Genomic DNA, 26,036 nt, shown 5'->3' on the forward strand with positions numbered 1-26,036 from the left:
TATCAATTAAATAAATGAAAATTAAAACAACTCTGAGCTACCATACCACATCTATCAAATTGGCTAATAAATGTGGGAGGGGATGTGGGAAAATTGAGTCACTAGTGCACTGTTGGTGAAGTTGTATACTGAATCAACCATTCTACAGAGCAATTTGTAACTACGACTAAAGGGCTTTAAACCATGCGTATCCTTTGACTAAGCAGTACTATTGTTAGGTCTGCATCCCAAAGAGATAAAAAATAAAAAGGAAAAGGACCTCTATGTACAAAAATATTTATAGCAGCTCTTTTAATGGTGGCAAAGAATTGGGAATTGGGGAGCTTTTCATCAGCTGGGGAATGGCTGAACAAGTTGTGTATGATTGTGTTGGAATACTATTGCTGCATAAGAAATGATGAGCAGGACGCTCTCAGAAAAACCTGGAAAGACTTACATGAACTGATGCAAAGTGAAATGAGCAGCACCAGAACATTGTCCACAGTAACAGCAATATCATATGATGATATACTGTGAATGACTTAGCTATTCTCAGCAATACAATGAGCCAAGAGAATTCTGAAGGGTTTATGAAAAATGTTATTCATCTCCAGTGAAAGAACTGATGGAATCTGAATGAAGATCAAAGCATACTTTTTCTTTACTTTATTTCTCTTGGGTTTTGAGGTATTTTTTGGTCTGTGTTTTCTTTCATAACATGACTAACCTGGAAATAAGCTTTGCATGACTGTACATGTATAACCTATATCAAATTGCTTGCCTTCTCAATGGGGAGGGGAAGAGGGAGAGAATTTGGAACTCAAATTTTTTTAAAATGTATGTTAAAATTGTTTTTACATATAGTTGGGAAAAATAAAATGTTAAATCATTGAAAAATTTAAAAAAAGAATCAAGATTTAGCAAGATGAGATGATTTACCTGCTTTCACACAACTGGTAAGCTGGGGAATGAGGGGAGGACTTAAACCCAAGCTTTCTGAAATTCAGTGCTCAATCTGCCATTCCAAGTTTGTTGAAAATATTTTTTTTTTGTTTAGGAAGACTGAAGAAAACAGACATTAGCATTTTCCCCACACTTCTCCTTTCTCTCCAACTTTCCTGTCTTCCCAAGACTCCCATTGAATATATGGTCCTTCATTTTCCCACTTCTTACCTGCCTTTCCTTTCATTAGGCTTCTATCTACAACTGCCTGCTATATGATATTTTTAGTTACATAAATACACAATTAAGGTATGTTTATTAGTTCCTATGTATGTATTTATGTATGTATGTATGTATGTATGTATGTATGTATGTATGTGTGTGTGTGTTATGGATTTTGGTTGGAAGAATTAATTGCTAGAGATCGATGACAGTGCCAATCAAATAAACGTTCAGGAGAGTGAATATAAGCACACTAGAAGAGTTGCTATTATATCAGTAAGTAGGAAATAAAATAAAATAAAACAAAACAAAACAGAAGTAGATTTGTTTCTTCACTCTGGCTATGGTTCCCCAACCAAAGGACTACACCATGGAGGGGAAAGACAGAAATTCTCACAAATACTCAGTGTTTGTTTGTTTGTTTTTTAATGTGCATCTGGCAAAGATGATTCCTTAGGAACACAAAATGATATGCTTGAATTTCATCAGAAATTACTTCCTTCTCAATGAGATCTAATGGTATTTCTGATGTGATATAATTTTTTGTATGCATTTCTCCTCTTTATAAGAATAGACAAAGCTAGGGGAAAAAAATATAACCTTGTTTAAGATTCCAGGGTATGGTGTCTGTCTGTCTCTGTCCCTGTACCTCTCCTCCCTTTATCCTCCTCTCCTCTCATTGTGTTTTTTCTCCTTTGTCTCTGTATCTCTGTTTCTCTCTCTTTTGACATTTAGAACTAAAGAAAATATATTTTCTACATATTTTCCATACTTTTTTATATGTTTTTTTCTCCATATGTTTTCTCTCTGATTTTCTGCTTTACTCTTTCTCTCTATTGCTCTCTATCTCTCCCTTAAAACCCTGACTTCTGATGTAGAATAATACTTATTGTACATATACAAAACTAAGAAGCCCATAAAACATCACCTGCATTTGTTGAATTTTAATTGCCTTTTCTTTGGGCTTCACGAAAATAATAATATAATTCAGCAAACACGCATTATGGATCAGATGTTATGTGGGGCACTGCACAATGACATTCTGCTAATTCCTACAGATAGAGATGATGAATGACATAGTCTCTTGTCCTTAAGTAGCTTACAGTCTAATAGAGAATATAACATGAACCCAAACAGGCATAATGCAGTGTATAAAGTTATAAGGGCAAAAGAAGTATCTAGGTAAATTGTGCTACTGGGGGATTTTAACCTGAACTTATTTTATTTTAACATTTTGATAACTGTATTTCAATATAATTAGTTCCTTTTGCAATCCTATATATTTTATTTTCTGTATTTTAAAACCTTTTTTTCTGAGAAAGGGGTGCATAGGCTTCAGTAGACTGCCAAAGGAGACCATGACACCAAAGGAATTAAGAACTCCTGTGTCTAAGTAAGTTTGAGGATGAGGAGACTGCTTTCAGCTAGAGGAAGCTGGGGCAGGGAGCAGAGAGCAGGAAAAGCTTCACCAATTAGCTGACACTGAGTTGGATAAGAAAGAGAAGGATGTTAATAGGCAGGAATGAGGAAAATATGAATTTTAGGTATAAAATATATGGAGATAGGGGAGTTGAGGGTAAGCTTAGGGAACAGCCAGAAATCCAATTTAACTGGTAATTATAACACATGAAGGTACCAGAAATATGAAATCAGGCTGGAAAGGTAGGATGGATTCAGAGGGTGGATGGCCTTAAATGTCAGAATGAAGAGTGTTTTATTTTAAACACAACTGATGTTTGCTTGCTTTTCTCTCATGTCTGACTCTTTGTGACCCTTTTTGCAGTTTTCTTGGTAGTGCTATTTCCTTTTCCAGCTCATTTTAGAGATGAGGAAACTGAGGAAAATAGAACTGAGTGACTTGCTTGGGGTCACACAGCTAGTAAGTGTTTGAGGCTGGATTTGAACTCAGGAAGAGGAGTCTAAAGACAATAATGAAACACCAAAGACTCCTGAATGGGGAGTGAAGGGGTCAGAACTATGTCTAAGAAAGATTGTTTTAACATCTCTGTGAAGGATAAGGATAGGCAAGGGAAGAAACCAAAAGTGGGAAGGCCATTATTACAATAGTTCAGGCCAGAGGTGTGTGAGGGGAGACAAAGGAACAGATGTGAGAGAGATTGGGGAGGCTGAATTGATGAGAATTGGTGACTTATCAAATGGATAAGATAGATTAGAGCGAGAAGAGTGAAAGATGACTCCGAGTTTTGAAGTCTAATTGATCAGGAGGATTTTGGTGTTCATAGAAACAGGGAAGTTGAGAGGGAGGCCAACTTTAGGGTGCATGCTGAATTCAGTTTTGGACACTGAGTTTGAAGGGCTGAGGGGAGATACTTACCCAGTTGGACTTAGGAGACTGACAAATATAAAACAATTTCTTCATATAATACACTTGAGATATGGATCCATGTTGTGAAGTTACTCAGTTATGGCAACTTAGTTTGAATTTCTAAATTAGACTGATGTCATCCACTCCATCTCCACCCCTACTCAATAATTCATCAAACTTTTTAAGTGCCAAGTTGGCTTTTTCCCTCTCAGAACCCCTATCAAAATTCCATTAAAACTCACTCAGGAAAAACTCTGTAATCAGTCACTTCTACCTTAGCTGAGGTAAATACATTTTAAATTTCCTTATCTCTAGTTGAGTAATAAAAAGGTTTAATCATCCTTAAATTCAATCATCCCTAAGCAAGTAAAGGAAGTACTTGAGGGACAAAAAGCTCTTCCCTGTATCCATGAAACCATACCTCCCACTCTGAGTTTAAGGTCAGTCTTATAGCTTCCCTTAGATAACACCTACTGCACTTCAATCTCTAATGAGACAGTTTTGTGTCACTTAGATGAGAATGTGACATCTTCATATACAGACTTGGATCTATTTCTCCTTTCCCTATTTTCCACCCCCATAATTCCATCACTCTCAATGAATGAGACCATTTAAAACAGCGCCAAGCAAGCAATTAGACTCCCCACAGCTAGATTCTACCATGCTATTCCATTTTCTTTAAATTTCCATAAAATCAGTCCTTGTGCACAGGTGAGGGAGAATGGTTTGGTCTAAGGTGCGTTGTCCAAAACCACTGGCATTTTTTCCCCTTCATTTCACAGAATGGCCACCACAAAGGGAGAGAGTTGTTCTGCCTGCCACAGAACAAAGCCCCTCTCATCAGAAACAATAGCTATGCCATTTCAAAGTCTGCATGAGGAGTAACGAAAGGACTCCTGAAGCGATTAGCTCAGTATCAATGTTGTTGGAACCTTGCCTCGCTGAGCTCTGCCAGGATGGAAATGCCTTCCTGTAGCAGACAGAAAATTCTGATGCATTTTAGTAATGGGTCATGCCAGGTCTTCACCAGCCTGAATGTCACATGGGCACTGGAGGCTTATCTGGAGCATCTCATACTCATGTGTTGCTTTTTATAACTCCCCTTTCCATTGTGAGGTTCTGCATATGTCCCATTTGATCAGGTCACAGCAAGTTATGTCGTGTCCAACACTGCATATTAAATGAAGTCAGCCTAAGCCAACCCAGCATGAGGCAGACTTGACCAAGAACAACTCTCTCTTACTCTAAAAGCAAGCAAACGGTGGCTACTTGTTAAACAATGAATTAACTGACTGCCCCTATCGGTGCTTCAAAGTTGTACTCTGGATTCTAGGACAATGTCTTGTCCTTTAACTAAGTAACTAAGTAATGTGAAGGAAGGGAACCAAAGGCAAGAGCTAAAGTGGATGTGCTTCATTTCAAAAGTGCAACTGACTCTGTCATCAGGATGTATCACTTACAAAAGGACTATTTTCCATTAAAAATGCTCTGTGACTAGTATAACTGAACAAACTCCTTTGTAATAATAATAATAGGATAACAATTATAGCTAACATTTACATAGTGCCAGGCATTGTACTAAGTGCTTTATTATTATCATTTCATTTAGTCCTCACAATAACCTTGTGAGATAGGTGTTATTATTATCCGCATTTTATAGATGAGGAAACTGAGGCAAAAAGAGGTTAAATGACGTGTCCAGGGTCATACAGCTAGTAAGAATCTGACGCAGGATTTGAATTCAGGCCTTCCTGACTCCAGACCCAATGCTCTATCCACTGTGCCAACTAAACTTGGTAAAGAAAGAAAAAAGAAGGAAAAGGACTTTCAAACTATGAGTAATGGAAATATTGATCGGGTCAGTATCTTAGGCATCACCTAGACCAAGGGTAGGGAACCTGTGGCCTTGAGGCCGCATTTGGCTTTCTAGATCCTTAAGTGCAGCCTTAAGTGGATTTGTTCGGTAAATTTGGATTCAGTCAAGAGGTTCTCCACCCCTGACCTAGACCAAACCCTGCATTTCACAGACAGGGAAACTGAATTTTGCCCAAGGTCACACAGATACTTAGTTGAAGAGACAAGACAAGAATAAAAATATCCTGACTGCCAGTTCAGTGAATTAGCCTTTATATTAAGCAATTATCGTGTGTTTTAAGGGTTTGTGATTTCCTCATCTCGCTATTTATTTTCTGCTCATCTATATAGCCTTCTCTAGACATAAGAGGGTATGTCCTGGAGTTGTTAAACCTTTTGTCACAGGAACTTGGATCCTAAGACCTCACAATTCAATGATTGGTGATAGGTTTGGCTGGGCCCCAAATCTCAGAAAAGTCTACTACATACTCTCCAGGCACCTCCTCCACAGTCTTGACAAACACCTTGCCACAGAACAAGTGCCATTTCCTCTTTCACTCTTCCACTTCAGTTCCAGAAACCATGATCAAATCAACTCTGACATTGTTCCTGGATGAGATATTTACTTTCCTATGGCCTCATTCACCATCCATGAAATTTTCCATAACAAAATTCTCCTTCCTGGCCATTACTTCCATTTGTGTGTTGTCTCTTCATATTAGAACGTGAGCTCCTTGAGGGAAGGGATTACATTTTGAGATAAATTATTATTTCTCACTTATATTAATAATCAATTATTAATTGAGATTAAGATTTTCCTTTTCCTTTTTTTTTTCATTTAGAAATCAGCCCCTTGTAGGTTTATTTAGCCAGCATCTGAAGAACAGGGGGAGTGACGAGACTGGATTGAAGATCATCCTCAATCTTGTTTGAGATGCCACCCAACTGGGGAAGCTTAGTTTTGATTAAAGAATAAAAAGATAGAATCTAGGTAAATTCCAGGCCACTGTGTTCCACTCAGATAGGCTTGTGGGGGAGGGAGGGAACCCCTTTTGTATAGATTGCTCAGGAAGGAGTAGTCTGGCGTGAGATAAGTCTCTTCTTTGTCCACCAAGCCCCTCATTGAAAGAGGCCCACCTCTCATTATAATATTTATTCTCTCATTAATTACTAACCAATCAGAATTGATTTCTACCTGTCAGGAACATCCACTCTTCCAAGGGTATATAAGTATCAAGAGGCCTCCATGAGAGGTCTTTATGAGAGAAAGGCAGATGACCATCATTTTATTAATTATTCACTAGCCATAATTAATAAAATTATTAATTAACCAGAAATTATTTCTCTCAGACTTTTCATACATCTCAATTTACTTTGTATTTGTATCTCTGGGGCTTAGAAGCTGGATGGAGCAGTGGACCTAGAGTCAGAAAAATCTAAATTCAAAATCATCTTCAGACATTTAATAGCTGTGTGACTCTTAGCAAGTCACTTTACCTATGTCTGTCTCAGTTTCATCATCTGTAAAATAGAGATAATATTAGCACCTACCTCCTAGGGTTGTTGGGAAGATATAATGAGATATTATTTATAAAACACTTTTTAAATGTGAACCTTATGGCATTACTGGTGGTGCTACTTTTAATCTCCACCTTTCAGTTGAGGAAACTGAGTCAGGCAGAGGTTAAGTGACTTTCTCAATGTCACACAACCGAGTAAGTATCTGAGGATGATTTTGAATGCAGGTCTTCCTGATTCCAGACATAACTCTCTATTCACTGTGCTACCTAGCTGTCTTTGTAATAAAAAGTCTATATATTATTATTAAGAGGAGGAGGAGGAGTATAATCCTTGGCACATAACAACATGCTAATATCATTAATTTATATATTTTTATTCGGTCAGTTACTATACTGGAGAACTACCTCTACCAAAACCTGTAGTTAAATACTCTGTGAGTGCTATAGCTAATATATTTATATAGCTATGAAAGCTGTATAAGTGGCTTGCCTAAGGTCACATGGACAATAAATGCCAAAAGTAGAATTTGAATGCAGGTGGTTCGAATATGAAGTCCAACATTCCCAATGAGAAACCATGACAATCAAACACTTATAATACAAATTTTGTCCTGTAAATTCAGACAGCTCAGGATGTGAGAGATAGCTGAAGTAAAGTCAGCAGAAACTTACCTGATGCTATATAACACTTTGCCATTTTTTGAAATCCGTAGCAGTTTATTGTCTGTGGTGACATCATGGAAGTTGGCACCCTTCTCATTGGCAAAGAATAAGTCTGGTTTCCAAATGGAGTCCAGCATAGATGGGTCTAAGTCCAAGGAGTCATCAGGGTATTCACTGTAAGCCAGCCGGGAGTCATTCCACTGTTGCCTCAAAAAGATGTTCACTCTGTAGTCCTATAGAAATGCCACAGAGAAAGATGACTAATCCCCCACATTGACCACGAGGGACCTACTTAATCTTTCCCATCATTCCCAGCATTTCAATTTTGCACATCAGCAATCCATGCATGTCTACACAATATCAACATTACCAGTGAATTCAGTAGGAGCAACAAAAAAATCTCTCAAGCCAGCAGTACAACATCCATTACATTAAATAACTGAACTTTCTACCTTTAAAACTGGTATGCTGGTGTGGTGTAGACATACCTCAAAGTTAACATTTCTCTGGAAAGAAAAAAAACTGCTACTAAAGAAATCAGCCAATGAAGGCAGACAACTAAACAAATACAGCACGCATGTTTTCCAAATCAGTATTGATATGGCCTATAATCTCTTTCACACAGGAGAATAAGAACCTACTATTTTATTTATATGCCAATTCCCAGGAATACAAATTCCTTAAGGGAATGTTGACAAAAGAAGAATTCTGGTTAAAAGAAACAAGAGATCAACAATGTAAAAGCAAAAATCCCAAGAAAAACATTTCAAGAAATTTTCAAATTCCAATTAATCTTATAGTCTCTTTCATTGTCTTATAAAATTATCAGGCCATTTTAACATTTCTCTCGCCACTCTGCTACGAACACCTGTGCATCTGGGTATTTCTTCAGCAGACAGAGTTCTAAAGAATAAAAAGACTGCAATTGTTTGAATAGAGGTTCTTTCAGATCTGAAAACATCTGGATTTTTTTCATAAAAATAGTTCTGGACTTAACAGATTATTATCTACATCAATGGCCCTTCTTGCTTTGTCTGAAAAGTGTCTTCCATCAGGCAAATTTTCTGGAGATGTTGCTCTACTGCAGACTAACTACTCAAAGGCATTAGGATATGAGAATTATTTCCTAATTTGACAGTCTAGAGGCTAGACCCTGTGGGAAATTAGGCAGGATCATATCTTGGGTCCAGTGATTATCTAGTGCTGCCATGACAATTTCAAGCACAATCTCTTTCTGCTTCAATCTATCTGTTTCTCTATTCTATCATCTACCTCTCTATCATCTATCTTTATCTCTATTATCTCTCTATCATATTTATCTCTATCACTCTATCATGCAGCTACCCATTTCTTTTCTCACTTTTTCTTTTCCTTCACAATGATAAAGACACTTAGATTATTGTTACCATTCACTTTTACTGAAATTATTTATGCCACAGGGACTATATGAGGATAATCACTTATAGCTGAGTCCTATCTGAAGATGACCATGCTACCACTATGAGAAAATAGGTTAGAAGTGGAAAAGATTTTATTATATCTGATTTTATTATTAATTTCTTTTTTTTTTTGCTTACCTGTTTCCTGGCCATTGTGGTTGATTTATTTAAAATTCCAACATGCTAATATTTATATTGGTCACATTTTATACTTCTATATGTCAAAAGTATAGGATGAATTTGAAATAGATAAATATTATTTGACTGATCTAGGGTCATTTCAGGGTCTAGTTAGAGACTGCTCTTAGGAAGGATGCTGTATGTGGTTTATAATTAAGAAAAAAAATGTCCACAGAGTAGATCCCTTTAACAAATGTTACAGTATAGGATATGAGTTTGACGTATTTCACTGGCTATATGGAAAAAGTCTTTTGACTTGAAAAATTGATAAAATTTAAATTTGTTTGATATGTTCTGCAAATTAAAGCAGGTAGACTAATAACCCTAAACCAAAAGTAAACATTTTCTGACTCAGTAGCTCCTTAGAAAGTCATTTGCCAGATTCATAGTAGGATGCTATGATTTCTTGTGATGACATTAAGCACAGGAGGAGACAAACCCTTTTAAACTGCTCCCAATAACTAGTTTCCAAATCCCAAGAGGCGACCAATGGAAATTTGAGTTTGTATCGGGAATATGGGAGAGCCCTTGATCTCATGGGAAGCAAGTTGTTTGGTAGTTTGTCATGGAACAAGGGTGGGAACATTAGAGAAATAGAGATCAATGCAGGAACATTATTCTTCTGCCTCCCATAAGCTTCTGTAGGCTAATACTGAGATAAACAGTGTAGTCAACCACATCACTGATAAAGAGTGTGAGAGGGAACAGACAATTTAGGAAATCTTTTCAAATACAAGTTTTCACAGTAGTTAAGCATTTGGTTACAAAATTAGTCCCAGATATGTCTTTTGGGGAGCATTCATCTGGTTTTCAATTTTGAGATTTGCACATAGGAAAAAATGAGACTGATTCTCTCAATTTACAAGGTGCTTTTAAATTGGGAATACATGAGTGCCTTCCAGTTACATGGCTAATGCTAATTGGCTACAGATAAATGTAAGATATATATGTTTGTATGTATATATGTATATATACACACACATATGTATTAAAAAATCAAAGTACTGTCATGGATTCTGAGAGGTAGAAAAAATAGATTTTAATAGAATGGACTTACTATAGAAAATAAGTGAAATTCAACTTTTCTTATAGCTAGAAAACATACATTTTCCTTCTTTGCAATATGCAGCCATTTAAAATATTTTCAAATTTTGCAAATAATGATAAAATTATACCAAAAACTGGACTTCTAAGCCAAAAACATCTCAAAAGTTATCAGTATGTAGACACCCATGTATTTGGAGATCTGTGTGAACTCCTGTCCAGAGGCACTATATAACCTACTGAAATCTACTACTATTCTACGAGTCTGTGACTCTCTAATATTGCTTTGCAGGTGTAAAAATTTGATACAGTACATGCATGCTATAACATTTCCTTGTCTGACATCCCCAAACACAGGAGAATGCTTAAATGGAGCTTTAATCTTTCATTGTCTCTATTTGCTGAAATATTAAATTGGGAAATAAGTATTGAGGAACATGTTGAAATAGACATTATATTTCCCTTTGAGAAGCATTCATTCACTGGGAATAGATTCTACTTTGAATCCATGATGCATTGTCTCACATTAAACTTTACTGTCCTCTTATTTATTCCCTCCTATTTGATCAAAAAATGAATCAGCCCTTAATGAAACAATTATATTGTATATTTTTCCAACTGTCAGCAATGTGGCAGAGTAGCTAGTGAGGACTGGCTTTGGACTCAGAAGACACGGAATCAAGTCTTGTTTCTAATATATAGTAGGAGCCTTTTTCTGGGCAAGTCACTCAGTGCTCCTAGACAACTCTGTAAGATTATGAGTTATTAGGGAAGCTACCCATTTGCAGCTATGGGGGGAGTGTCTATACCAAAAGTAACTCACATGGTTTAAAAAAAAAAGTGAACCTCACCTATAGCAATACTCCTATACCCTAGCTCTATTTTATATCAGATTTTGCCCTTGAGACTTGCAGTTAATAATAATAATAATAGCTAACATTTATATAGTGCGTGCTGTGTGCCAGGCATTGTGCTGCTTTATAGTTATTATCTCATTTGATTCTCACAATTATCCTCACAGTATCTTCTCAATTGTTCCTGGAAGGTAGATACTATTATTATCCCTATTTTACAGACAAGGAAACAGGTAAACACAGGTTAGGTGACTTGCCCAATATCACACAGCTAGTAAGTGTCTGAGGCTGGATTTGAATCCAGGTTTTCTTAACTCCAGGCTTGGTGTTCTATCCACCAAGCAGCCTTATAATATTCTGTGAACAATTCAGCCTGGTAATAATTTTTCTTTTTTTCTGAACCATTCTGTACTTCTCCAAACAGACTGAACTGCGTGGTTATTACATTGCAATTACATTGTCTTGGAAAAATGTCTTTGTTGTTTTATATGTAGATCTTATCTTTCCAACTAGATTGTAAAGTTTTCAAGATAAGAACTGTGTTCATTTTCCTACATCGCCTATCAGATTGCTGAGTTCTCTTTTTAGATAGAGAACGTCATTTTCCTCACTTCCAGTTTGTTAACCTCTGCTGGGAAGAAATCAGTTTGAATTAGAGGTCTGTGGGAAGCTGTCTCATGTGGTAAGTACAGTCATTAAATAGCATTACATTTTTAGTTTAAAAATCAAGCTCAACTTATACACTAGATCACATACCAAAATGTATAGTATATTCTTATTTCTTACTGGGGAAGTAAAAAATGGCAAATTTTGCTTTCTGCTACCACTGAAGAATATCACGTCTACTATGAATATTGGAGAATATGTGGTGCTCCTTAAGTAATATGTGGCACTGTATTCACTATAATAGTCAGCCACATGCCCTTGGGTACAGAAGGAAGACTACTATCATGTCCCATCCTGAGTATCCTTTGTAATTAGAGACCAAATCAGCGGCTATCAAACACCATGCTCCCTACTATTCAGAAGTAGCCAGGAAGACTTCTATGTATTCCTTAAATGGGGATTGTCTTTTATCGATCTGTTACTACACCCTCTGAACCCCTGGAACACCTATAGTATGCTCTGGGGGACAACCTTATAACCTTTGGAAACTCTGCCATGGGGCCTACTGTCCTGAAGACACTGTGAGGCCCGCTATGGCTTGCCAGCCCTAGTAACACTTTACATTCTATCTCAGCCTTCTTTTTGCCTTTTACCCTCTTCCCCCACTTCCTTATCTTGCTACTTTTTTTTTTTAGATCTGGAATGATAATTAAACATATATGCATAAGAAATGCTGCTACATGGTATACTATCATTAAAATGCTCACAACATGAAGAATGTCAGGTTTGTTGGTACAACAACAAACTCTTGGTAAATCTATCTGCTCTCATCAGCTGTGAAAAATGACAACAAAAACTGACCCTTAAAAACTAAGCATGTTAGTTAGTCTTCTTATTATTGAGCACTCACTACATCTTTGAGCTTAGAAGTATAATTTAGGACTGAACAAAGCTTCTTCCTTGGATTGCTACAAGCACAGAGCCATCTAGCCACAAATTTTCTCATTCTCATCCCCTGGTACCTTCATAAGGCCATGAATATTTTAGAATAATATATACACCATCACAGCAATCCATGAGAAATGCATTCCTTGGAGTAAAAAAATAAAATAAGCCCATTTTTTTGGGAGGGGGTATACACCCAAACCTCATGTGAAAATTTCAAGTTATAAATTTCCACCTAATACAAAAGCACCATGGGTAGCAGTACCACCATTCCTTTCAGGAACATTTTTGCCAAACATTTCAGTTACTAATTGGGCAGTATCAAAAGAGTTCTCAGGATCAAAAAAACGTTGCCACATTTCTGGAAACAAAATTCCTTAGATTTCACCTTCACAAATTTCATTCCAGGGTGGAGAAATGTCAAGATGGTTGGAAATGAGCTCTTGGTATTCTTTCCTCAATGCAAAAACTTCCTGATATCAGGAAGAGGTCCTTATCTCTTGGATTTTAGAACCACAAGACAAGAGGGAGGATTTATCTCAAAGATTTTAGGAATGAACATGTATTATCAATAAGAAAGCACCAAGGAATCACCTAAAATACATCAACCAACCCCAAAACTACAGCAAATGCTGCCTCTGGGTTTTTATGATTTTTTAGCTCCTAGGATTTGGTCCTTGGGAGGAAAAGTGGCTCATAAACATAAAGTTTACAGTACTATTGAAGGGTCAGTTATCATTTTCATTATTATTTCTGATCAATTCTTCCAAAGATGAAGGCTTTAATAAAATCATTCATTTTAGATCTGTAATGTTCAAAGATCTATAATGGTTTTATAGTCTATAAGACCTTTTAAACTGTTTAAGCTGCTTAAAATTTAAAGAAAGGCTATCAAACATCTGAAGTGACATCATAAAGGCCCACTATGACCTTTCACAAAAAAAGGAGGGGGGGCACCTTAGGTACTAGCCCCAAACAGTACACTGAACTAAAAGAGCATGGTACTAACCCCATATAACCACCCTCATGTTTTTGTGAGGATTTGAACAACGTCTACTTTCAGCATCCCATTCCTAGGGTGCAGGACAACCATACCTTTGATTTAGGGCAGAAATTTCATTTTTGAAAGCAAACCTTTTCATTTCGTATCAAAGCCACAGTTGGGAAAAAGAAAAGAAAAATGAGTTTTAAAAGCCAAATGAACTTTGTTGTCACAAAGAAGGCAGGGGGAAAAAAGCAGCATACGCATCTGTCATTTGACCATGCAACTCAGTTTACTCTAAATAGCAAAGTAGATATGCCACTGACATCAGGTCTGGGCAACATTTTCAGAATACTTTAGAAATGGTCATCACCAAGGGAGCGCTTCCCTAAATCTTTAGGAAGCAACTCAGCAGCCCATTGTTTAACCACGCCTCCAAACACCTGCAGATATTAAAAATAAAGGAAGACAAAGATACCGACAGCTTCTGTTTTCATTGACTCAAATGTTTAGCCTTCTTGCATTGATGAACATTGAAAAGGTGCACATTTACATATCTGATAGACAGTAAAATGCAATGAGGGGATTTAATCAAAGCAATGAAAGTCTAATTAATGCAATCAGCATTAGGTCGTGCAAATATTGTCATTGAATGCCATCATGTGAAGCCAGTGATGAAATTGAATTGGGCCACTTCAAGTTTTGTCCCTTTTTCTGTAGGATAAGAGCAATGGGGAGAGATTGAAATTGAATGCCAAAACTCAGGCTGCCTATTTTTTTCAGTGTTTCTTTGAGGACTCTTATGAAATCTTGAGAGAGGCAACTATAGTGTAGGAGACACAGGGCTGGAATGGGAGCCAGGAAAATATGGGTTTAGATTCCAAGTCTGACGAATATCAGCTGTGAGGTATGGGCAAGTCACTTAACTTTTAGTGCACAGAGACCTTAAGTTGTACTGATCTGCAGAGGTAGAGGGAATTTCTCATGAGAGAGATCCCTATGCTAATAAAATCACAAGTGCAGTCCCTTTCCCTATGAAACTTTTAATGTCTTAATGAAATAAATCTTATTTAGTTTAGAATTCTTAATAACTCATTCCCTCTTATGAGACCTTCCCCTTCTTTTATTTCTTATTCCTTGATTTTTGTATCTTAAGGTAATATTAACAATCTTGTTTGTGAGAAGCAAACTATTCCTGTGGTAAAGCTGAATTCATTCTTTTTCATTTCTAGAATCCCCTCAAGAATAATAATTCATTAAATGATACATACCCTAGCAGCTTAAAAGATACGATTCACATTCCCAAAGATGAACTTTGTTCCTTGCAATCCAGTGCCAACAGACTCATAATTTATTTTACGTTTTCCTGTAAGCCTTTCCAATGTTTTTCTAAGATGTGAATTGGTTTGGTTTTTAAACTAACAAGCAAAGGCATCTAGATGGCACAGTGGAGAGAACATTGGCTCTAGAGTCAAGAGGACTTGAGTTCAAATCCAACCTCAGACAATTACTAGCTGTATGACCTGGGGTAAATCGTTTGACCTTGACTGCTTCCAATAAATAAAATATCAAGTAAGAATCCTCCTATTTTATAGAGTCATGCAAGTGTGAATTCCTTTAATGTCCCAGGGCCTAAAAGAAATCAGCCTGTGAGCAAGAAAAGGTATTTTATTGAAGATCTAAAATTCAACTTACAGCTTTGAATAGCAATTGTGTTTAGACGACTGATTTTGTGACCATATCTCTCATGACACTATTACTAAGCAGAGGAAGAATGGTCTCAAAGATCTTTTTAACCCATCTGTAAGAGTGGCTTAATATCATCGATGGTCTTCAATGGATTTGGTTTAAAAGAACTTGAAATTGAATCCTAGTCCTGTCACCTGCTACTTTTGTGACATTGAAAAAGCATTTAAACTCCCTAAGCCTCAGCTTTCTCACTTATAACATGAAGAAGTAGGAGTAGCTCAACCTATAAAAAATATGCATTACGTGCTTACTATGTTCCAGGCACCGTGCTAAGCCGGGGGCAGGGTGGGTGGGGGGAGCAAAAGCTCCCTGAAGGAGCTTATATTTTATTGGGAGAGACAACATTCACATATGCAGTTATATGTAAGATACAAACAAAGTGGTGGCAAAGTAACCTTAGTGAGGAAGGCACCAAGAGCTGGGAATATTGGGAAAAGTCTCTTGAGGAAGTTGATGACTGAGCTAAATCTTGAAGGAGGGAAGATAGGGATTTTAAGAGTCAGCGATGAGAAGGGAGTACACGCCAAATAAGAGGGTCAACACAAAAGCACAGAGATGGAAGAGGGAGCATCATATTTAAGAAACAGCAAGTAGGTCAACACGGCTGTATTGTAGTGTATGGAAGAGGGTAATATGTAAGAAGTCTGAAAGGTGTAATGGAACAGGTTGTGAAGAGCTTTAAATCCACCAAAGAGGAGTTCATATTTGGTTGTAGAGGTAATAGGGAGTTGTGTGTGTGTGTGTGTGTGTGTGTGTGTGTGTGTGTGTGTGTGTGTTTGTATGTATGTGGGAATAATGGGAGGTAACATTTAAGGTGACCTTGAATATCCCTGGAATCTCTAAATCTACAACCCTATGATTTTGTATTTGTTTTATACTTGAAAAGTCTTGTGTTGGGGCAGCTAGATGGCACAGTGGATAGAGCACTAGCTCTGGATTTGAGAAGACCAGAGTTCAAATCTGACCTCAGACACTTGACACTCACTAGCTGTGTGACCCTGGGCAAGTCACTTAACCCCATTGCCTAGGCAAAAAAAAAAAGACTTGTGTATATGGAAAGTTACAGTGGCCTACATCCTCACCTCTATCAGCAGATGAAATCCCAATCAACATCAGCCAGAGAGGCAGATATTAAAACAAGATACACTATATTCATAACATTTTAAAACTTTAGTGTTATCTCTTAATACAGAAATTTAAAACTTCGTCTGCATTGTTGTCATATAATCAATTAACAAGTATTCATTAAGAGTCAACTATGTGCCAGGCCCAGTTCTAGAGACTGGCTAAAGTAACTTCCCAAAAATTTTCACCTGTTGTTATTTATCTTCAATTCAATTGCATCTATATGTCATAGTAAATATCCCTTAATAACATCTTCCTCCAGTTCCTCATAATAGTGTGCAGATGACCTTATGTCCTTGTAAAATATGACTGAAGATTATATTCAAAGTAGCCAAGTGGTACAGTGGATAGAGCACTGAGCCTGGAGTCAGGAAGACTTGAGTTAAAAAGCTGGCCTCAGATATTTATGAACACTGTGACCCTGGGCAAGTTACTTAACTTCTGCCTGCCTCAGTTTCTTTAACTGTAAAATGGGGACAAAAATAGCACCTATCTCAGGGTTGTTGTGAGTCTCAAATAAGATATTTGTAAAGTGCTTAGCACAGGACCTGTCACATAGTAGGCATTTAATGAATGCTTCGGATATGGGTCCAATAATGGAGAGTAATCTGTGGCCTGAGAACCAGCCTAGCAAAGTTCAGAGAATCTCATCATTAAAAGGCATAGAAGGAGTAAGACTATCCTTTCTGACAATTTAACAGATTATTGAAATTCTGAAGCATGGAAGCATAGGTGGTAGAAATTAGAGGGAATGTCACTGGAGAGTAAATAAATTTGTTCAATGGCATCTTCAGGTGACACACTTTGCTCTGTAATGGAATAGTAGAGAAAAGTCTTCTTTTGGGAAGCTAATTAAATACCAAAGGCAGCCTGTGCTTCTTGCTAGGATTAAATTATAGTGATGACTGTGTGTGTCGTAAACTTCCATATCACAAACTTCCTATAGCTCGGACTCCAGGTTTATTCAGCTAAATAAATATGATTGTTCATTGCTAGCCAATCTTTCCTAAATCTAGTCCAACTACTGTTCTTAAAAGTCCTTTAACTGATGGAACTATATATTTTTGTAAGCTGTAGACACAGAACTTGCCATCTTTTAATAAACTATGTATGAGGATAAACAGGTCCTCTTAAAGATGAGCTAAACGAGGAGCTTGGCATTCAGTAAAATCTCTCCCAAAAATGCAATAGCTCTTCTATCCCACAATGCACTCCTTCACAAGATGGCTTCAATGGTCAGTCCCACTCACCATTGTAGTTTCTGCTATTGAACCAAAGCTGTTGATAAATATGTTGCAGGTAACATTTACAGGAGGCCCTGCAAGTTGAACAATAGATAGAAAAATTGACAGGTTGTGTTCATGACATACATCAAGTATTGTCTTTTTCTTGCCCATGGTATTGTAGCACTTACCATTGTGGTCTCTGTGACTGATCCAAAACTGTTGATAAAAATATTGCAAGTAACGTTTACTGGAGGACCTGTGGAATGCAATAAGAATTTTGCAATAGACATTGAGCCAACAGGAAAGCCCCACCAACATCTGTGCCAACTGGTGGAGAGAAGTGGACATAACAAAGAGGACACTGAGATTTCAAGTGCAGAGGCCACCTAGAGCAATATAACTAAAATGTCCATCAATCCTTTAGATAATAAATTTCAAGTGTTTACTCATCAGTAACAATTTTGTTTCAAGCTATATTCTGAAATATTCTGAACTAAAGATACTTTGTGTATCATTGCTAGGAAAGTTTGGCAGAAATTGGGTTACATAGCTCCCTTTTAATGGATGATCATGTTCCTTGGTCATAAACATCATGAATATTACCATCAATTTTACATACATTAACACCCCCAATGCAGATGCAGCAGCAACATAGCACTAAGCTGTCAACCAGAGCTCTTTTGGTGACAACTAAGAAAGCATGTCTGCTTGTGGATGCCACAAAGAAATGCCATATGAGGCAGTTCGAACTAAAGGAGCTCATTTTGCAGATAACTGCCTACATAAAAAGGAATGAAAACAAGCTTTAGGAAAAGATGGGAGTAAAATAGGGTTTAAGAAAACTTTAGAAGCTTTTAAAACCAAAGTACCTTAAGAAATGAACAGTGTGCGTGGCACACTTGTCTTGCTGACTAATGATGGGAGGCACAAAATTGGGGAGCTTTATAGCTCTTGTGATGCTGGCCTTTGGTGAATCAGAAACTATGCCCTGCCTGGTCTTCTCTCCTTATCCTTAGGTATAAGCTTGGCAGTGGTTCTTCCTTTGTCTTTCTTCTTTTGGTTTACAATCTGCTTATTTCATGGTATAGCTCTCTGCCGGGGGGGGGGGGGATACTATCTGCTATCAACGATTTTTTCCTTATGACTTTTGGTGAAGACTAAATTATAGGGGCAGCTAGGAGGTGCAGGGGATAGAGCACAGGCCCTGGAGTCAAAAGGACCTGAGTTCAAATCTGGCCTCAGACACATAACGCTTACTGGCTGCGTGACTCTGGGCAAGTCACTTAACCCCAATTGCCTCACCAAAAAAAAAAAAGCAATGAAACACTCATTTTTTTTCATTCATTTGTTCACCCCAGCAGTAACTTCCATCTCCTTATTCACCAAGCACAACACTGAGTGCCACATCTGACCCAGATGTCCCTGCATTTGTAGGTCAGTGGTTCTAAATGGAACAGGACTTGGCACAAAGTGTCCCTAGAAGGTTAGCCAAACCACAAGTTACACATGGTTTTTCTGAACTCTACTGCTCCAAGTTAGTGACTCAAATTCAGAGCAGACAGCATTGGTCAAGGCAGCCTATTGGACTGACATACACCAGCAGCATAATGAGCCAGTTAGGGAACATGCAAGGAAAGTCTTGGTAAAAGGAAAATGGTTGCCATTCTTACTTTCTTAAAATAAGTGGCCCACCTACAGTGAGAAAACATATTGGGGAGTGGAATGTTTTGGAAGTCTCAAAATACTAGAAAATCAATTCATACCCATCATTTTCTTTCTTGCTTTTTTTCTTTCAAAATGCATTTGAGCAATAGTAAATATAACCTAAGTAGATTTACTTTTTTTTTGATCTTTCAAGATTCCATAGCTCTCTTTGCCACCTGCCTAAATTCCAGAAGACTTCCTAACTTGGTGATTGGTCCCTACCTTGTCTGTATTTTTTCTACATGCGTCCATTACTAATCTGCTTCACTTTCTTCAAAACTGTTAATTATAAAGCACCATAATGGGTATATTCTCTTTTACTTACACTTCTATTTCCTAACTAAATGTTTTATGAGGAGGTAAGGAGAAATATCAAGCCATGGAAAATTGGGTTCTGGTTGTTTTCCCTCCCCCCTCAATACTGAATTTCTTTTTGGTGATTGCCTGAGTAAAGCAAATTTTAAAAATAATAATAATAATAACAAATTCATGTAATGTTACAGAATTGAAACAAATAAAAATAAAATAGAAAATAAGAATAGAAAAGGAGAAATAATATTTTTTGGAATAGTGTTTCTGATGTTGTCAATCAAATTCTAACTCCTATTTGATCTATTATACATGGTGTCCCAAAAATCTTAGTGAAAATTTTAGTTTTAATAGTTGAAAATGAAACTAAGAATTTTGGGGAAACCTGTGTAAGTCAGGCAGAAGGATCTTGTCTATTATCTTGTCATATCTTCTATGATAAATAGAAAGATGTATTTGAGTTCTTTCCGCTAGATAACCAGGCCCCACAAAACAAATACAATGGATGGTGAGGATGATAACTTGGGGTGATGAGAAAAGTTAACGAATGTCAGAAATTTTAAAAAAACACATATCAGCAAAAGTACTTTTTTATCATAAAAAGATGGAAAGGGAGGTCTATCATCTAGGTCTTCAAAAATTATCTAACAAATGCTCTTGCGCTAGACTTCTAGGCCACACAACCAACAGTATGGCAGACGAGATCCTTTCTCTGATCCCTATGACATTTCAAACCTCTCCAAAATAGAAATTATATGCTAAAGATAAAGCACCTTCAGCTGTCTCCATGTTCTAGGGCACCCAGAATCCAAAAGAAAGTTAAAAAAAAATCAACTAAGTCTATTCTGAGCTCACTCAAGGCCCTTTTCCCCATCACTAAGCCAGCTCTTGAATCTACCTCTACGTCTCTTATTTCTCCCTTTCTCTCTACTCATAGAACTATGACTCTAACTCAGAACCTCATCAACTTTTAAACTATAACAATAGCCTTCATATGTATACATATGTAATATATACACGCATATACACACATATATATATATATATATATATATATATATATATATATATATATATATATAATATTAGCCATATATGGCCAATGTAGGCATGTGTTTTGCTTGAGTATACATATTTGTAATGGGTTTTGTTTTCTTGCTTTAGCAGTGGACATGGGGTGGACAGAATTTGAAACTGAAAATAAAATAAAATTGAATTTTAAAAAGCATACTTTTCATATTATCATCTATATGATGAAAACACTAATGCCACTCTATTTTCTACTACATCAAATCTAAATTTCTCAGCCTGCCTTCCAAGATTCTCCATGATCAGGTCCCAAACCAACTATGCATCTTTAGTTCTTATTACTCTCTAACATGAAAAATTTGTTCTAGTCTATATGATTCCTCTCACTGACTTCTCCACACACCAAATTAATTTCGCATCTTGTCTTTATTTGCAGTGTTCCTTAGCCTTGTATACTCTTCCTCCCTTTTCTGAACTGATCTAAATTCCAAACATCCTTCAAAGTCCATCTGAGACTTCTCTTCCTCCTTTCAAAATGCCCTAGATCACATTGTTTTCTACCTTTCCAGACTTTCTATTGTAGTTAATTTAACATGCAAATTAATACATTTATTAATTCATTCAACTTTTATTGAATTCTTACTATAAGCTAGGTAACATGTATGTGATACAAAAGAGAGTAGCCTCTGCCCTCAAAGAGCTTCCAACCCACCAGGGAAGATAAACACAAAAATAGCTACAAAACTAATACAAGGAGGATCAAATGTGGCTGTATTTGTAGAAATTAGTGCAGTTTGCCAGCTCTGCACCACCCATCAGTACTGCAAAATGAAGCTGTAGGGTAATTTGCATTGTTCTGATTCTATGTACTAGGAGTATGATGGGAGTGGAAAGGAGTTTATTCCTTCTAACCTAAATATAAAGTGGGATTTCAATAATTGCCACCATTTGTGCCTCGCTAAACCAAACCCTGTATTATCTCCACCATATGAGTACTGCTCACATGCCATTAAATAGTACTAAAGGAAGTCACACTACCATGCTTACTGTGCCCACCACGAATCATGTTATGTCATCTCAACTAGGTCCATACTGAAACAAGGCAACTATTTTATTATTCCCTACTTTGAATCTTCGCTGTTGTTCTAAGTCTTCCCTTCTATTTTTAAGCCTTTCTAACCTGGGTCATTTTGCATGCTTTCGTGTATTTAGAGGGAAAGGTGATTCTTAACTGGCAGAGAAAACTCTAGGTGTGATGTGATGCTAAGTATCTGCGTAAGGGAGAGAGTTGGTTCCAAAGATTAGTGTTGCAAAGACTTTTCTGGAAAGATATGTGAAAAGAGAAGCAGTAGACACGAAGAGGAATCTGGCTTCTCAACATATCCTCGATTTCCAGTTTACCTCCCTAAAGACTGGTAGAATGGACCTCCTTGAATAAGATTGAGTTTTCTCTCTTGATTTGACCTAAGATTACATCTTACTCTCAGATAATAAGCTCACTCACTCTTGTATATTCTAAAATAAAATAAAATAAATATGACTTTACATGTAAGTTAGATGATTTCTATTTGTTTAAATAAATGGGTTTATTAACTATTTGCTATCTGTGATGGTCTTTTCAATTTTTCCCTATCTACTGGCACTTTGCCAGAAACCCTTAAACAGGTCCCCAGAACTTTCACTGGACTCAGCAATCTCCTCAAGCTATCATCCCATGTCTCTCACTTTTTTCATTTTCTTTTCATATTTGTTTTGTCACAACTTCAAAGCCATCCTTTAATCTTCACTCACCCTCACTCCTTATATTCATTCAGTTGCCCAGTCTTGTAGAGTGTACCTCCACCGCTCTTAAATGTCTCCCTTTCCCTCTACTTGCACCAATACCACTCTAGTTCAAACCCACTTCAGCTCTTCTTATACTATTGCAGTAGCCTTCTAAGAGGCTCCAGTTTCTTTTCTCTCCAATCCTTGCCCTACATAGCTGCCAAAGTGAGTTTTATACTTGTATGGGTCTGGTCATGCCATTCTCCTGTGCAGAAAGTCCTAGTGACTCCCTCTTGCCTCTACAGTAAAGTATAAACTAATCTATTTGGTGTTTAAAAGCCTTCACAATCTTTATATTCCATCCTACCTTTCCAGGGTCATTACATATTCACGCATTCCAAGTCCCAGCTTATTTGTTCTATTTCCTTTTCCTCATGTTCAATATTACATCCCTTGTTTCTAATGCCCTTGTATATGCCTAGAATATACTCTTTCCTCAGGTCCATTTTTTCAGAATTCCCAATTTCTCTGAAAGTTCAGCTCAAATGCTGCATCTGCCACAAGGATTTTCCTGGCTTTCCCAATCACTTCTTTCAGCTTCTAGTGCCTCCTATACCACTCAAATTGTCTTGAATTTTCTTACTATAAATTTTGTATTTATTTACATAAGTACATATTATTAACCCTCCCTCCCCATAGAATGTATGTTTCTGAGGGCAGGGATTGTTTTGTTTTTGTATTTATATCCCACTACAATGCAACATAATTTGTTGCCCCTAGTAGGCACTTAATAAATTTCATATTGAATTGATATACTACGTCCTTGGAATCCATGCCATGGGACAGACTAATGGATAAGAATGCTTTATAATGTGAGACTCTAAATAGTTCCCCAAATAAATGCTTGTAAGAGTCAAGCCAAACCATTCTTACACTGATTTCTACTGTAAGACGAATACTACCAATCTTAAAGGATGTAAAATTTAATCTATGTAGGCAACTCCCTCTAAAGATGTATATCATAATCCCTTTGTATCTTAATAAGTAGTTTAATGGACGTTTATTCACTGATTGATATATACAACTAAATTATGAACTCCCTGAGGTTAAAGAATCAGTCTTTTATTTCTTTTGTAAACACTTTTAAGACTTGGGGAAGTATAGATGTTCAACAAATATTTGCTGAATGACTGATTAACTTATGGCTGAATGACTGATTAATACCCTGTCTGTAGGGTAACTGACATATCAGCCTATATCTATATATCTACATCTATAGAACTCTTTATCTCTATTTCTATATCCATATCTAAATCCATATTTGCATCTTCCTATAATTGCTATTTTAAAAATATTTTATTTTTCTCAATTGCATATAAAAACAAATTTTAACATTTGTTTTGAAAAAATTTGAGTTCCAAATTCTCTCCCTTTCTCCATCCTTCTCATCTCCCGTCCCTGAGATGATAATCAATTTGATATAGATTTACATATGCAATCATGCAAAACACATGTCCATATTAGACATATTGTAGGGGGAAAAAAGCCAAAAAAAAAACTCCACAAAAAACGTAAAGTGAAAAATAGTATGTTTCAATCTGCATTTGGATTCTGTCATTTCTTTCTCTGGAGGTGGATAGCATTTTTCATCTTGAGAACTTTGGAATTGTCTTATATCACTGTATTGCTAAGAATAGGTTAATCATTCATAGCTGATCATCATACAGTTACTGTCTACAATGTTCTTCTGGTTATGCTCACTTTATTTTGCATCAGTTCGTGTAATTCTTTCCAGGCTTTTCTGAAATTATCCTGCTTGTCATTTCTTATAGCACAATAATATTCTTATGTGTGTGTGTGTGTGTGTGTGTGTGTGTGTATGTACAATATATAGCACAACTTGTTTAGCCACTCCCCAATTGATGAACAGCCCTCTAGTGTTGTTATTTCTAATGGGATTTATTCTCTATATTGGAATCATTATAAGGATCTGCTATGAATGAGCCTTGCTTTTTTATCAGATAGAAAGATGAAAGGAGCAACTGAAGTCCCAAATAAGGAAATCATATATATACACATGTATTGACTTAAGGAGATTGCAGATGAGCTCCTTTGTTGAACATAACAGCCCAATGTTGGCATCATAAGCTGTTAACTTGTCATGGAGCCTGAACTTTGGAGGAGAGTATTGTGCTTTATTTCATACATTTCTAAAAGCTATCTTGAAATGTGCTTAATTTTTAAAAATAGAGAAACTTCATCTTGGTTCAGAAATCAAAGTCTGCTCAGGTATTTAGATTAATGGGTACTTGAAATTTCCATGTGATCTCTGGAGGTTGTGTTTCTATATTTTCAGAAAACCAGATTTATTCTGCTTAGTTTATTGCCACACTGCTTGTATCCTAAGACATGTCATTGAGAATCTTGTTGTGAATAAATGCAGTAATAGACACTTGTATCTGTTTTGCTATCATTCAATATCTTTGACTCCCACTGGGGTAAGATTTGTGTACCATGAGAGAATTTCTCTGAAATAAGAAATTCAAAATAACAATGGGAAAGAAAAGCAGATAAAAAATAATTTTGAACTAACTTGGAAAAAAGCTTTTTGCTAAAGCTTTAGTTTAAACCACAAAAAGACTCTCCACTCCAAAACATTTCCCCTACATTCAGATTTCCTGAAATTCTACTATTAGAGTCATTCCTTTTGGCAAAGACATTTAAGACCCTAAGCAAAGAGGGTGAGAGAAGGAGGTGCTTGACAAAGAAAGGGAGTAGGGTAGGGATGAAGAGGAAATGCAGAAGGTGGGCATGAAGGTTGGACTAGAATAAAAAAGAAGATGGATTATAGTTCTACAGGCTGAAAGAAACCTTAGAGTTAGTTTAGTCCAACTTCCTTTTCTTACAGATAAGGCAACTGAGATTCAGAAATGTAAACAATTTGTCCAGGGTCTCACAGGTATTGAATGAATGTGATGGAATTTGAATTCAGGACCTTTTACTTCAGGTTAAGAGCATGACATTCTTCATTCTTACAAATGCACCATACTATCTTCCATTCTGAAAGTGGTACAGAAAAGTGCTACCAACAAACTGAAAATTTGTTCCTGACTGAAAATTTGTGTCTGTCTTAAAATTTTTCCTAGGACTGACTCTGTGACAGAATTTCAGAAATTATAAAAAGCTCAACATCTTGAGGTCATTAATTACTGGACCTACTGATAATGGATGCACTTAAAAATTCAGTACTCTGATTATGTCCTATATCCTTACATAATGTCATCCCTTCCTACCATCTTGAAGCTGAAGTGATCATGATGGGCTAATAGTTCATGCAGCAATACCTTACTGTAATGACCAGAAAGCAGGATTCACTGAATTCTAGGGAGAGTATTATTCCTTTCAAGTTGTGACAATTTTGATGATTGAAAGGGGCAACAAAAACAACAATGACGGTAACAGCAAAAGAAAGAAAAAGAAGAACAACAAGAAGAATGAGAACAAGAATGAGAAGAAAAGAAAGAAAAGGAGAAAAAAACAACAAAACAAGAAGAACAAGAATAAGATGAACAAG

General features: G+C 36.6%; 1 protein-coding gene across 1 annotated transcript in view; it reads right to left on the bottom strand.

Annotated features, from left to right (window-relative positions):
* GLRA2 (glycine receptor alpha 2) overlaps positions 1–26,036 on the bottom strand; it is a 295,767-nt gene that overhangs the window by 191,191 nt on the left and 78,540 nt on the right. The window contains exons 3-4 of the mRNA XM_021007513.1: positions 17,845–17,912; positions 7,516–7,739 (exon numbers count right to left, since the gene is read on the bottom strand). Coding sequence (XP_020863172.1) covers positions 7,516–7,739; positions 17,845–17,912 — 292 coding nt within the window. The remainder of the gene's footprint in view (positions 1–7,515; positions 7,740–17,844; positions 17,913–26,036) is intronic.

The sequence above is a fragment of the Phascolarctos cinereus genome, unplaced genomic scaffold, assembly GCF_003287225.1.
Source record: "Phascolarctos cinereus isolate Bilbo 61053 unplaced genomic scaffold, phaCin_HiC Scaffold_726;HRSCAF=1367, whole genome shotgun sequence".
Lineage (NCBI taxonomy): Eukaryota > Metazoa > Chordata > Mammalia > Diprotodontia > Phascolarctidae > Phascolarctos > Phascolarctos cinereus.